At 37.4% G+C, this 15,840-nt stretch overlaps 1 protein-coding gene across 5 annotated transcripts; it reads left to right on the forward strand.

Moving 5' to 3' along the window:
- The first annotated feature begins 148 nt into the window (after nucleotides 1-148).
- Nucleotides 149-15,020, forward strand: LOC105048801 (uncharacterized). 5 transcript variants are annotated; one of them, XM_073261276.1, is made up of 9 exons: nucleotides 192-300; nucleotides 612-745; nucleotides 826-1,132; nucleotides 2,365-2,436; nucleotides 2,787-2,851; nucleotides 3,030-3,186; nucleotides 11,765-11,845; nucleotides 11,933-12,025; nucleotides 14,743-15,020. In XM_073261276.1, exons 2-9 carry the CDS (start codon nucleotides 708-710, stop codon nucleotides 14,863-14,865), a joined length of 936 nt encoding a protein of 311 aa, XP_073117377.1. In that variant the 5' UTR covers nucleotides 192-300; nucleotides 612-707; the 3' UTR covers nucleotides 14,866-15,020. The 5 variants fall into 5 exon arrangements, with proteins under 5 accessions (XP_073117379.1, XP_073117380.1, XP_073117377.1 ...); XM_073261275.1 differs by having other exon boundaries at nucleotides 256-519; XM_073261277.1 differs by having other exon boundaries at nucleotides 258-519; nucleotides 11,936-12,025.
- The last annotated feature ends 820 nt before the right edge of the window (nucleotides 15,021-15,840 follow it).

A 15,840-nucleotide genomic window follows, 5' to 3' on the forward strand; every position in this document is an offset into this window, starting at 1 on the left:
GTAATTATGGTTCATTTCCGTGTTCCCACTTGAATATTGGCTTTATACATCGTGCCCTTCCAGCCGTCTAATTGTGAACAAGCAACGCGGTCCGTTCAAACGTGACGCGTCGACGACGTCTGACGTCCGTTAATTTGTCTTCCAATAAATCCTCTCTCACTGCCCCGCGGACGTTATCGAACTGTAGGCCGCGGGCCGCCAAGTCACGGACGGCGTTACGCCGGAGCTATAAAAAAGGAAGCCTTCTCTGTTTCGGAGCAAGCGAGGCGAGGGGGCTCTCTCTCATCGAGAGCTTCCGGGGTATGGCGATTTCCGTTTCTCGTCTTGTTTAATTCTATGTTTTTTCCTCAATTCTTCTATGTGAGAAAGAAATCGTTTGTGGAGGTGGATCGTGTTCGAAAAATCATTTGATTTCGTGTGTTTCTTTTGTTGTGGGCGGCTATTTCGACGGTTTTCTTCGTGCATTTGGATTTTTCTAGGGTTTCTGTTTGTTGTTTCTTCGGTTCCTCTTTCGGGAAGGTGATTTTGGTTTTATTTCTTATGCTTTCGTTGAGGATTTTCTTGTATTTGATCAGATTTCTAGGTTTTAATTCGAAATGCTTGTGCTTTAGGGTTTCTCTCGGCGAAAATTGGCTGTTTTCAGGTGGCCTTGTTCTCCGTTTGTAGATTTCTTTAGTTTTTTAGGGGAATCCTCTGATGTTATTGAGATGGCCTTTGTTATTCATGCCGGAAATGTGAAAAGCAGGTTGGGAAATTCGGAGTTGGTGAAGTGATTGTAGTGTTCAAACACAGAAAAGGAGTGATCTTTACTGTTATTTTTTATAGATGTTCTGGTGAGAAAGAATTGACAATGGGAGATCATCTGGTGTTGAATGTTGACCGTCTCGTGAAGACTGAAACTGTTGAATCTCAGGCAAGGAAGACTTCAGAGTCTTCTGGAGAAGATGTACATGTTTCACTTCCATCTGTGGCTTCCTCTTCGGTGGTAGTTTCTGTTGGCGATGAGGGGAAGGAGTACTCAGGTGCTGAGGAAGAGGAGCCACTCATTCAGACGGTGGAGTGCCGCATTTGCCAGGAGGAGGACCATGTTAAAAACCTGGAGATACCGTGTGCATGCAGTGGAAGTCTGAAGGTTTCTTTTTTTTTTTTTTTGTTTATTTTTTTTAAAGCGATAAAAAAAAGCTTTCATTTTTTTATCCTTGATGTTAACATGATATTGGCTGCTGTTAGTAAGGTTCATAAACTGTTCTAGTGGTAAATTTCCTCGAAATCATGCTTCTATTAGATAATTGCTTAATTTCTTGGATTTTGTAGCTTAATCATGGTAATGCAGGAGCGCAGTGGTGTGGCATTATATTTATCTTGGGAAGTTATTAGGTCTTGATGCACTAATTGGTTGATGGCCTAGTTTGATATGGTCAAGTATATCCATCTTGATGTTCAAATTCTGTGGTTCTGAGTCTTGTTGCATAACTACAATTTAGTGTCATCTTGGTCGTTGCTGTTTTATTTAGCTGCTTTTGAGAATTGATCAGTTTCTAGGTTGAATCATTAACACCTGTTGAGATTTTAACTACCCTGTTTCTAATGTCAAGGATGTGATTTTGTCACTTAAGAAGTGATGAATTCTTGGATTTCTGTGCTTCTACTTCCTCTAAGATTTTGAGCTAGGACATACGTTTACTCTAATGTAGGACACATTACGTTATTTAGCAGCCATTGTAATGTTTGCATTATGATGTTCCTTTGTGCTAGATCCAATTTTTTATTCTTTAGTTCTCAAATAAGTTTTCATGCCATCCTTGTCCCCATTCTTGCAGTGGGTAACAAATATCTGTATGCAGGCTGTCCACTGCGCTGGTTTTTTTTTCCCCTTTATTTGTACGGACTAGCTATGGCTACGTAATTGCATAGTTGACATATTGTGTACGGTGCAACAAACTACCCACATACATCTTTCAGGAAAATGCTTTTTTCCGTACCATCAGGGAAGTTTACCTTTAAACTCAAGTAAATCCTACTACTGCTTAGTTTGAAGTAATTGCTGTCAATTGTAGAGTTATCTCTTGAGATATGGATATAACCATTAGCTTTTTTAGACCCTGGCGATCTGCCATTAACTTTAATCTGATGCCTGTTAAAATCTGGCTGCTAGTAGAAGTGCCAGTTATACTTGCAAAATATCAGTTATGTTTGTCTTAAATATCATCAGTTTTTGGAAATAGTTTCTAATTTCTGCCTTTTTATCGTGATGCTTATTTTTTAAATACCAACATTCTACTTTATCATGATGCTTATTTTCATTTGTTTAAATACCAATATTCTAGTTATGGGAGCTTACTTTACGACTTATGCCATACACAGTATGCTCATAGAACATGTGTACAACGGTGGTGCAATGAGAAAGGAGATATAACCTGTGAGATTTGTCATGAGGTGAGTTGCAATTCTTTATGTAATTACTTAATAAATACATGGGTTTTGCTTCAACTTCTGTGAGAATACATATACTCTATGACATTTGATACTTGGGAATTATATCTTTCATTTGTTTCAATGTCCGATTAGGCTCTCCATCTGGTGGAAAGATGTATCACACCATTCAATGTGTTGTGAATCCCAATATGTTATGTAAATTTTAATGTTTTATTATTATTAGTGTCATGGTTACTTATATACTTTAATGATATATCTATTATCTTAACTTTTCTGTTTGATAGATGAGTTAGGTTATCTTTTATTTTCAAACTAAATGTTTATAGTAGATATTTCTATGTGATTTGCAGCAATACAATCCTGGGTACACTGCATCTCCCCGAGCTAACCCAGATGAGACCATCATTGACATCAGGCAAGTGGTACATATATTTCTTGAAAAACCATCTAATGATAAAAGCAAAATAATGCACATTTATATACTGCCTTTTGACACTGAACTCCACTTAGATTAATGTCTTTAATATTTCTCACTAGGCATTTACTTTTGCATCATTTACTTCAATTTGATGATCCTTTTGCTTGATTGGTAGGGGAGGTTGGACTATTACAGGCACCCCATTGGATCTGCGTGATCCTCAGCTCCTTGCGGTGGCTGCAGCACAACGCCGTTTTCTTGAAGCTGAGTATGATGAATATTCTGCTACAAATGCCAGTGGTGCTGCATTTTGTCGCTCTGCTGCTCTAATTGTGAGCCTTATGCTGTCCTGGAAATACAAATGATGCTTTATTTTTGGTTTGACATATGAAACTTACATGGAAACTAGTTTTGAAGATGGTTTATATCCAATTTATGTACTTTTTTGTTTTATTTTTTGACAAGAAGTATTTCATACAGTTAGATTTGATTTTCTAATTGGTTATACTCTAAATTAAACATTTGTTACAACATTTTTTTTGAATATGTGATGCATGCTATCTGAAGATTCAATTTCTTATGTAATTTATGGACACGTCAATACTAACACATGAAGAGATTCTCTTGTTTGTCTTTTCAGTGCTGTTCACTAAGTAAAATGGCAATACATAGATAATTAGGCAGGATGAGTGCTTTTCTTTTTAAATCAGTTCAAGGATGATTTTGAAAAGGAAAACTTTTTGTGACCTTATTTTCATTTTGCACCACTTTCTACTGAATTACATGAAGCGCAGGTTCAGAGCTCCTTTTCTTGGAAAGTAATTGAACTCAAGGTTTCAGATTGGCCAATATCTTAGGCAAGACATCAGTTTGGATTGGTATCAGGCATGTAGGGGTACACCATCTCAATACTGTGCTCCACACCGGTGCCACCTTATCACTATGTCCTATGCCCGATATGGGGGCCGGTTTGGCATACCGAGTTTTGGTACCCCCATATGATGTACCAGTATTGAATTAGTATGATATGGTATGCCCCGTACTGCTTGATTTGGTATAGTATGGCATACCTTGCATGTATCAGTACAATAGTTATAAAGTATTGGTCATTATAATTTCAACATTTTTTTGTTTTGAAGAAAAAGAGACTAAGGAGTTTTCTCCATTAGTCACCCGATAATTTCAACAATTATTAGCTGAAATATCACAACATATCAGCCGATGGGTTACATCAGTATATTCAAGTCACTGCTAGAGTTGATAATTGATTTCCCTTAATGGTTGGAGATGGACGGAAAACTATGAGAATAAAGAGTTCAGAGAAGACACAAACCCATCAATGAGAAGTTAGTGATGGATGTTCAACAATCCAACGAATAGAGTTGTTGATTGGGTAATGAGATTTTTCAATCCAACAGCCATGTTTGTAATCAATGATTCAAGTCCCAGTGGGACGTGCTGTGAAATGTAGAGATGGGGAACCATCCCAATCTTCGAGATGGTGTTGCAATCGTATTCCGTGGAAAAACTAGGATAATTTCATCCTACAAGATTTGAATTATTGTCTCTAATGCCTTTGGGGAGGTGAAGTAGATCATGTGGCATGCACCATAGGAGATGATAACAGAAGGTGGTGATAGAGGGACCACCATGATTGAATGGATGAGAACTCAAAAACGATGAGAAGGAAGAAGAGGAGAGGCTCTATGATCAAGTGGGGAAGCAAATCTCAAGGTTGAACATAAGGGGAGCGATAGGGGATGATGGATGAATGCATGTCTTCCATGGCCACTTGGTGGAGTCAGCATACTGTGTTGGTTCAAAAGAAGGGAAAGAGAAGAATAAAAATGAAAGGAAGGGCTTTTAAGCAAAGATAATCATGCTTTAGTAATATTGGAAACTTTCTTGTCTTCATGGACTTTTGACATGCCTAAATGTTGCCATAAAATGTAGAACTGCTGGTCCTTTCCTAGAGTCTCAGGCTTCTAAAGTTGGCCAGGATGAATCAATATCATGTTCCACCTCAGTATCGATCTCCCTCTGAGATGACTAAAGACAACAGGAATTAAAATCTTTGCTTGAAGTAGATCAAGGGTTGAAATCTCATGCATGCTAAGCTCATATCAGCCTCTGCATACCAATGTGCATTGGAATTGGATGAGCTCTGCCCATATCACTCACTAATAGTCACTATTGCTCATCTTTTGTTGTATCTTTCACATGGAGGTGAATCTCCCTCATGTTAAGGTGTATTGATCCTATGCCAATCCCCATATTGCTCCATCACTTATTTATTTATTTATTTTTGCTTATTTCTACCAAGGTATATTGAGGCGTACTGCCCCCTTGTCGAGGATCGTATTGTATTGGATAACCAATGATATGGTACTTACCCATAGGTTTGAATCCTTGAATTAGATTATGACACATGCTTTCACTTGGATTAGCTAGAAAATAAGCATTTGATGGATTGGCGTGATACCATCAATTGAGATTGTTTACAATGAAGTTGCAAAGATGCCCTGTTTTAGTTTGTATATTCTTTTTTAATCATTTATTATCGCATGACTATTACAAGGTGTACTTACTTAAAGAAGATTATCTAAAATAGGATTTGGGAGTGGTCCTAACATATGGGAGTTGTTATCTGTACAAAGGGAGGCTTCAGGGAGATTATAATAGATTGGGAGTTTTAGATGGGCATCCGCTTTAATTTTTCAAGGTACCGAGGTAATATATTGATATTTTGTTTTATATTCATCGTGGTTGGCTGCAACCTGTAAATTAAAACTACAGAACTTAATTGAAAAGAATAGAACAAAACAAATAATGTAATACATACATAATACAAACATAAAAAATAACTTCAGCAGAAAATTGCCACTTTGAAATAAAAAAAAAATGAAAATATGGAGTGGAAGAGTGGGATATGGGGAGTTAAATAAAAAGATAATTTCTATATGAGAGGGGTTTTATTTGGCTAAAAGTGTGTTAAATTTGGATAATTTACAGAACCATTAATTAGTTGGGTGGAATTAGAGGGATTTAAAATGAAACAGTCAAGAGAAAAGTATTTAAGTGGTGATTGAGGAGAAATTTAAGATGAGTAAAAGTCAAATATTAGCAGACAAAGAAGGCTGAAAGTGGATCAGGTATTCTTATTTCCCTATTTCCGTTTCCACATTTATTTGGTGAATAGGAATACACATGAGGATTTTAATTGGATCTAAATTCTATATCTATATTTGTTCTAAATGGAGATGGACATGAACGAGATATTAACAATACAAATACAAATATGGATATAAAATATGATAAGACAAACTTTGTAGAGTATTATTCTACTTAATATTTTGTTAATCCAAGTTGGGCAGATGAGATTTTCAACTTTCCTTTTTTCTAAAACAGGCTATTCATTGTACTCATCAATTTGGATACTAATGATATTTAATAGGTGAATCTATGTTTTCTTTGATGGGTATAGATGTTAATCAGATGCTAAAAATTTGCATATGTATATGGATAAATGTGGATATCGAAATGGATCAAATTGGATAACCCCCTGGACCAAGGGTGAGGGAGGGATAGTATGTGAGTAGGATTACAGAAAGATATATATATATGTGTGTGTGTGGAAAAGAGAGAGAGGTGGGAGATCTGGTCTCTAATTGTGTGCTTTTGCATGTGAGAGAGACCTTTTAGATGGGAATTTAAGTGTAAGAGATAAGGTCCCGGATTTTATTAATAGTTAGGGTTGGACATGGTTTGGATAGGTACAAGTTAGGAGCCAACCCAATCTTGGCTAGCATGCAAGAGATTTACAAGTCTTCTAACTCCAAGCCTATATGGAATATCAATATTGGGTGGATGTGGCATCTTAAAAGGCTCATGGTGTGCTATTTGCTTCCTTTGGAAATTGGCATGGGAATGGCTACCTGCATTTGAGCTTTTGCATCATCGTGGCCTCGCTTCTCTCATGTGCTACCACTGCCATAATAGAATTAAGTTTATCGATCATTTGTTCTTCCACTATCCCAAGGTTCATCTATGGGATCTTCCAATGCAGTTGCCCATTTTATCAGATCTTGGCAACTGCTAAGGAATTCCTTATTGCTCTGATTACCTTAAACCTAACATGGCATGTGCTCAAAGCAATCTAAATTATATTCTATGGCAAATTTGGAACAATGAACTACTTCAGAATTCCTATTCTACCTTGCTACAAGTTTTGTATTAGGTCCTTACCTTAGCTAATGAATACCATGACTCCACTGAAGCTAAGTCACATTAGTAGCTTGACCTATGGCCTTCCCTTGTCTTTCCCTTGTCAAACTATCTGTGAGATCTACATCCTTCACCAAGGAGGGGGAGAGGGAGAAGAGGAAAGGAGAAGGAGAGGGAGAAAAAGGGCAAGAGAAAGAGAGGAGGGGGGGGGAGCGGCACAGGCTCTAATTAGATGCCAAGAGTAGGTGCCATGCATGGCGGTAAATCCTCTCAGATTGGTTGGGATCTGGCGGAATGGCTCAGATCGAGGGTCGTGTGACAATGGAAGAGGGCTAATGTTTGCCGTGGGAGGGCTGGAATCTGAGGAGGGCCATCATGGATGTGGGGGAAGATAGAGTGGGGAGGCTTACTGGTGACGGCCGGCATCGAAGAGAGGTGGGCACTGTCCAATGGCAAAGCGAAAAAGAGAGTCCTTTCGAGCTCTCGAGCCATCGAATGGAGGGGGGAGGGGGAGGGATTTTATAACTAAACCTGTTGAACCATTCAACTTGGCATTGGTTACATTTGGTATGGGTCAAGCCATTTGGGTTGGGTCATCTCGGTGATCATTGCTCTGTACCTTTAGTGGAGTCGACAATTGCTTGAAAGGGAATCTCTATCACAATTTCATCACTCCATGTTCCAAAAATCTGGTTGGAAGGGGACGTAATCGATTGAGCATCCTTACTTGATGGACCTCTAGAACATTGCTCACTCTCTACGAGACTTCCAATCTTCACATAACTTTCGAAAGGGCAATTAGCTAGTTGAATTCCTTGCCAATTTTGCAGCTACTTGTGCCACACCGATTTCTAGTCTATACTGATTTCCCAACATACCTTATGTGTACTAAAGAAGCCATGGGAACTTTGTATTATAAGCTACTATAGGGAGTCTCCCTCGTACATCGTACCTACCCCAAAAAAGCAAAACAAACCTACAAATAATCTATTAATTTACATCATATGTCAATAGAACCCAACGAAATGAACTATAATTTCTTGGATGTTAGTTTTTATAAAAGGAAACTTTATAGTTTATACGACAAAGCAAAAAATTAATGTCAATAATAAGCTGCCATATATCACTTATTTATGTATAACCATAGCCATTCAACTTTGTGCCAACAATCTGGGACAGCTTTGTGGATGCTCACGTGTCAGGCATTCCTATTTAGGACCACCTCAGATGCTGTTTCAAGCAACCATAGCAACAATAAATTTATAATATTGTTTAATATACGTATGATCAGTTTGGATTTGCTTAAATTTGGTTACTTGACCCAAATCATCTAGCCGGGTGTTCCATTGAGAGCAGCCATAACAAATCCAATCTTTGCTTTGAGGCCAATTTGGTCTGGTTCAAAATTTGCTGAACCGATACTGGAGAGGGCATCAGCAAGTGATTGATTTGGCACAGTACAAATCTGTATGGTGTGGTTATAGGGCGTATCGATACAAGGAGAGTCGGAGAGGGAGGAGAAGAGGGAGGAGAGAGAGGAAGAGAGAGAGAGGGAGGGAGGAAGGAAGGGGGGAGAGAGAGAGGCTGAGAGAGAGGGCTTGAGAGCCCTCATCAACACAGGGTTGTGATGCAACATGGGGTATAGCTAGCATGTACTGTGACCAACTAGACCATGCTAAGTATTGCAGGACTCTGGCAAGTTTCTTTATTGTGGAGTTCTATTGCAACTATGATTCTTTTTCGGGTTTAATGCTTGAATTAGGGTTAAGGTACCATGCCCTATAAATATCTGTCTAATGCATTGTAAGAGATAGCCTTTTGACACAGTAATAAATTTTTTCTAGAGAATTTCTTTTACTAAACAAAGGGTTCTTCGATTCACTTCTTTGCATGTTAATAGTTGAGATGCAACCGTATTAATCAAATCCTCCCTTCCTTTTTCTGCTATGTCAGGTTGCCTTTTCTAAAGTTGGTGAATTGTTTGCTGATTTCAATTTAAAATTTACAAAAAAAGAAAAAAGAAAAAACAAAAGTAGTGCTTCCCTGTTCTGGCAAGAGGGGAAGATAGAGGCAGGAAGAGGAAGAGGGAGGAAGGTAAGGAGGAGCCGGGGGAGGGGGGGGGGGGTTGTGTGTTTGGCGGGGGGAGGGCTCAAAAGCCCTTGTTGTCTATTGAGAGGGGGGAGAGAGTGGAACTTACCTGGTCACAGCAATATCATCCCCATCGAATTGGCCGGGAAGTGAAGCAAAGTTGGTCCGGTTCAAAATCAAATTTAAGAGGTGAATCGTGCTAGTATCCAATTCCATACGGTTTGGCAAACCCTGGTTTGGTTCTTGGGTTGATGTGGAACCATGTGCACTCTTATTAGCAGGGATGCAATTCATCTTGTGTCCTTAGGGACCAAGTATAAGTCATATATATTAAAGTATAATTTACTAAAATATATATAGTTGTATTGTTGAAGTAACATTATAAATTTACTTCCAATTTGCACCTGTCATTTTTATTATGAGGGATGGTAGTGTGGTTCATGTTAATAAAACCATGTGCACAAACTTTTTTTTAAAATGAATGTTCATGAATTTAAATCATTTTTTGAGATATTATTGATGTTTTTTTTTTTTTTTTGAATTTGGCAATAATATACATGGAATATCTTAAAAGTTCTTACCTGGGATGATCATGTATTTAGATACTAATCTTTATTTGTGACTTAGTTATGTTGCACTAATTTATTCAAATTTTTATGATGAAATAAGTTTCCAAATCTTACATAAATCATTGGGCTAGGCCTCGAATTAAAGAAAGACACTTAGAAGCTTATCTCAAATACATGCTGGAAATATAATCAGGACCACCTATCTAAAGTTTCTTTCTGGTCCCCTCCAGCATCAAAGCATTGAATCCTTTTGTTTTTATAAATGAATTTGGTTTAGCCTCTAAATCGTAGAGAGAATGCATCACCATTTTTGATACAATTGCAATCTTCTTCCTCTAAAGTTGTTGCCTCTCTATCTATTCTACCTTCTCTCTTTTTCTTCATGCTTTGCCTCTGTGGTTGTAGCTGAGATGAGAAAGGATTGTGGCTGTTGGGGTGGAAACAAGCCAATCACGAGCTGGGCGAAGCCTAGCTCCAGCTTGGCTTTTTTGATATGTGAGTCGAGCTCAAGCTATTCATGAATAGCTTTTTTAACAAATCTAGTGAAAATTTAAGATCATTTGAGGAACTAAAGTAATATTATATATAAAAATTATTAATATATTAGTATTTCAAGCTAATTCAAGCTGAACTCATGTTAGCTTGCAGCCTTGTTGTGGGATAGAGAAAAAGGATGAGCATTACATGAAGTTGCCAATCCTGATATAGTTTGATTGGTCATTAGGATATTCAAATTTATCAGCTTCTGTATGGACAGGGGATCAGGTTTTATAGGTTTTCTTTCTTGTTTTTGAATGAAGGTTGGGGGCCAGTTTGAAATTGTGAATGAATAAATTGGCAACAAAAAGTAAGGTGTGTTTTGGGAAAGACTGAAGATGAAATCGTACTAGAATATTTCTAAATTCAAAACTCTTATGTTGTAATACAGTATAGATTATCCTTAGGGATGTGCATCTGTGAGAGCTTCCCAGGCTTTAAGGATGGGCAATGGATCAAGGGAGTTTTTGTTGTAATATTAGAAGCTCAATAATGGAAGGAGGCCACAGTTTCAATCAGGAAGAAATGGACCTCCATATGAAACAAATTATTACTTAATTTTCTTTCATGGATTAGAATATCCTATGGATTGTTGGGATTTTTGCATATGCACGCCTGAAAATCACTTCTTTGTGCATTTTTGCTTCAAAAATGTTGAATGTGCATGTATGCCTGTACAAAAGTGTAAAATTTGCATGTATTCCCTTCTCAAAAGTTGAAAGCGCATTTATGTGCCTAAAAGTGTAAAATTTGAATGTAAACCCTTCGTGTCATGTTTTAACTATTTTAAACTTACCTTGGCTGGGTTAAATGGTAATTCAACTTGTCCTAGACTATTTTGCAAGCTTCGCAGCACTATACTGCATAAACTGGGTGTACCATAATGGTGCCAAACCAACCACTGTACAAAGTGTATTGACACTGTACCAACATAGTAGTGGTATGGAGTCCGCCACCGAGATTGCGAACCTTGCAATCTTGCATTTTAAGATGTAGTTTTAAAACTTTGAATTGCTTGTTTGAAATTCCATGCCCATGCTATCCTTCAAGTTTTCATTTGTTGACAAATAGCAATTAAACACTGCTTGAAGAGTCTGCATCCAAAAGTTCCAAAATAAATAGTAGAATAACATAATTTGGTGATGTTACATGTTCAAGGGATGTCATGTAATGGAAGATGCATATGCACCAAGTTTAGATTTTGAGGGGGTATATATGTAGGTTCAGAGTTTTCAGGTGGAATACATGCACTTTTCACTTTTGGAGGGGTAAATAGGAAGATGGGCTTCATTTCATCAGCTAACTAGTGAGTTTTAGGATATTTTCTTCACTTTTGTCTCTGTAGTCACTTGATTATATGAGGCCAGCTTGTTTTAACTCTACTTTGTGGGTTTCTGTGAATTATGCATTTTTCTAATTTGGAATCAGACTTACTGATTTGATGACTCAAGTTTCAGGATTCTAATCTTTGCTTTTTTTTTTTCTTCCCCAGTTAATGGCTCTTCTGCTGTTGAGGCATGCACTCACCTTCACCAATGGTGATGGAGATGATGATGCTTCCACAGTTTTTTCTGTAAGTGAGATCATTAAATGTTGTCTTTCAACATTCTTTTTTCTGGTTTAGCCTTCAGTCTGTGTCTAATATTCTTTTCATGGTTAGCAGCTTTTCATGCTGCGTGCCGCGGGGTTCCTGTTGCCATGCTATATCATGGCATGGGCTGTAAGTATTCTGCAGCGTCGAAGGCAGAGACAGGTAGTACACCAATCGTAAAGTAGACATTATGACGTTAAATATCTATTTTTTTCTTTTCCTGATGCTGAAGAGGTATAATAAGTTTCTGATCTGTTTATGGAGGTTCTGTACCCCTTTTTTCTTTTTGGTGGGGCCTGGGGGTGGAGAGCTGGGGGGAAAGGGGGTCTCATTTTTAGGAAGTTTATTTATCTATATATGCTTGCAGATAACTTTTACTGGTAAATTTTCATAATTGATGGCATAATGTTGTTACATTATGAATTTCAGTGACATGGTTTTGTTAAGTCAATTATTTAATAGGCTTAGGAAACAGGAAGATGAATCTTAATGCTGCCGTCTCCTACTCTGACTAGGAGTTAGCTTGACTGAAGTTTTTTCCTTGTTGCGTGTAGTTTAAGGGTACAGTAGATAACTGGTCATTTTGTATTTCAATCTTTGTTGGTAAACTTTGGACGCGAGATGATCGGTCTTTTGCTGTTAGATGTTATTCTAGTAAAATTGAGAAGCCTTAAAGTTAGCACTTGGTTCTTCATTTGCTTCATCGTGATAACACCTTCTGGAAAAGGATAAATGTGATGTCATCTACAAATTCTACAATATCAGGCTGGTATTATAGTGCTTGTAATATAACACTGAAGGTTTATTATTCTCAAGCAATATTATTTTTTATGAGTCGAGTGATTTCAAAAATCATTGCAGAGGCCTTCTTTATTTCCTATGAAAAATCATTATTTGTTAGCTTGGTGAATAATTGTATTTCATAAATGAAACCTTTCTTTTTCCTACTTTAATTATAATGCTTAAACTTGAAAGGAGGACATCTTTCACCTTTTGATTACTAGGAGTTCCTCTTTTCTTTTTATTCCTTTCTCTTGCTCCTTTTTTTACTGATCTGTACTCCAGCAATTTTTGACTGAAATTATTATTCTGAGAAAAGAAAAGAAAATATACATTTTTTTCATGACCACAGCCTGTTGGATTATCCATACAAGATAATTTTTCCATAAATCAGTCTACCTTTTCTAGCCACCATTACTGTGGGGGGGAATAACAATTTTTAGTCATGAATGAAAAGAATTTTATTCTTTGATTAATAACTTCATCTCTTTTCATGTCAAATCGACATGTTCTGGTGCAGTTGTGGACCCTTGAAATGACAAAAATGATCTTGCCACAATTAATGTTTCTGTCATCCAAAATGGGGCTTTTGTGCCTCTTAGACATGCAGACAGATCATAAAGTTGCTTCTCAAGTATGGACATGATAATCTGCCTTCCTGATTTGTCTTCCCAGATTCCATTTCCGGTCCACATAAGACTGCATTATTGATGCCAAGCTCTCAAATAATGTAGAGGAAAACAGCTTAAACTCATGAATATTGTTGTGGTTTTAAATCTCTCAAGTCTTGTGGATCCATATTTCTTTTGATAACCTTCCAAGAAAACCTGTAGATGTTCATGTGGAACCACACTGAATTCATCCCAAATGCAATTTTAATTAGTGCCTCAAATTTATATGCAAATCAATGAATATGAGAAGCAGCAAAAGCATGAAATAGAGATGGTTTCTCCATAGACAACAATACAATGTAACCATAACCGGCCAGTTTATCTCCACAGTTCAAGATATGCTTTGCGAGCTCTTCCTTTTTAGTCATCTTTACCAAGTTTTACCAAGTTTACAGTTATGGCCATGTTTCCCTTGGTTTTCTCTACCTCTTGGGTTAAGGGTAGCCTCTGGATAGTTAGTGTGCATGCTGGTTCAATCATTCAACAAAAACATGACAAATAAAGGAAAGAAGTGAAAGAGGAATCTTGAGGACCAAAAATATATGATAAATCATCTCCCAGGTGACTTTAGAGTTAAATTCATTGATCATGATCTGCACGTCCTAAACTATGTGAGGACCAAAATTCATCAAATTTGAGTACTTTTAAATTTCAGATCAACTCAAAGCATTGCATCTTTAAGTTACAACCGTCCGTCTATTTGTTTGATACATAGGTGTTACATGCCCTGGACATTTTGCTTTTGGTTTTTAGGCATTATAAGTGCTGCAAATTGTTTACTGATAGTTTGGAGTATCGATTTGGATGGTGCATCATTTGATTTGCACTGAGCTGAATCTGTGTGTGTGTGTGTGTGTTTGCGCGTACTCAAAGCATTGCATCTTTAAGTTACAACCGTCCGTCTATTTGTTTGATACATAGGTGTTACATGCCCTGGACATTTTGCTTTTGGTTTTTAGGCATTATAAGTGCTGCAAATTGTTTACTGATAGTTTGGAGTATCGATTTGGATGGTGCATCATTTGATTTGCACTGAGCTGAATCTGTGTGTGTGTGTGTGTGTGTTTGCGCGTGCGTGCACACATGCGTGCGTGTGCTCGCACGAGTGATATGGTGTAACAATGCTAAGGCTCTTAAAAACATATCTCGTGTGCTCGCACGAGTGATATGGTGTAACAATGCTAAGGCTCTTAAAAACATATCTCATGTGCGTATGTGTCTCCATATCTCGTGTGTGCACGTGTGAAAGTGTAGCAGCTATGGTCTCTTAAAGCGCTTTCTTTCTGCCCAGGTTCATCATGTGCTTGTATGTCTCCATATTTCTATAATATCCATACTGATGCAGGATAGTTATTTTTTGTTTTAACACACCTGCTTTCTTTTCCTGTTTAAATTTGCTACTGACTTGCATTTTTCCTCTTTGATCAGGAGGCTGCTGCTTTGGCAGCAACTGAAGTGGCATTCATACTTCAGTCTGGTAATGGGAGGAGCCTGCATTTTACCATAGCACCTGAGTCACCCACAACTCCACAACAGGAGCCACATGAGTAGAGCTGTAGAGGTCTTCCAGTAAATCATGCAAAACATGTCATGTTATCATTATGAATAATTATCAGGAACAGTTTTATGGCTGTGAACTGTTATACTGCCGCCAGTGATTAGAGGATATGTGAAAATCTTATAAATTTCCTGTGAAATTTGGTTTCCGTTCTGAGTGTTTGGACCAGGTATATGGTTCAGAAAAGCATGCAGTTAGTTTTCCATGTGATATACATATCAGCGAATAATTGTAAGCAACGTCGAAGCTCAGACTCAAGCTATATTGAACGAAGATCATTCTTCTCGATTAAGAAAAGCACAAACATAGCCAAGGAAACATGGTTAACATAAATGTGTGTGGTCTCCTAGCTCACCAGACTGGACTTTTGAAGCCTCCCAGATCTGCCATTTTGTGTCAAGGGAGCATGTTTCACGACCTTAATTTGGGTTTGGCTTCAGCTTAAGGGTCATCAGGTTCAACTCGGTGGCAGTGATACATAGGGCTCTAAGTGGATTGCATTAATTTGATTTTGATTCAAAAATGTTCTTGTCCAAAGCAAACAAGTCATTTGATTTAAGCTTAGATCTAAAAATCTAATCTGTTTCAGTGATGAATTGGACTTGAATTGTACTTTTTTTTTAAGAGGAAAAAAAATTACAGGAGAGGACGTGTATCTATCAAATCTTGATCACTGGGAGTCATGGCCATACATCAATTAATATCATTTCATGAATAAGCCATATGTAACAACACTCGCAGGTTATTGGCAATGTATATAGCTAATTGTATTTGGGGAACATTAATGGTAATTTACATCTGGTTGCGGATAAGTTTATGCAGAATTGGTTGTTATGGAATATGCAGAATATTTTAATGATTCAGTTAAGTGAATCACTTTTTAGAGTCTATTATCTAAATAATATTAAAAAAAATTTATAAAAAATAATATATATTTTAATTTATTTATCAAACTAATGTAAAATCAT

The sequence above is a fragment of the Elaeis guineensis genome, chromosome 7 (genome assembly GCF_000442705.2).
Source record: "Elaeis guineensis isolate ETL-2024a chromosome 7, EG11, whole genome shotgun sequence".
NCBI classification, from domain to species: domain Eukaryota; kingdom Viridiplantae; phylum Streptophyta; class Magnoliopsida; order Arecales; family Arecaceae; genus Elaeis; species Elaeis guineensis.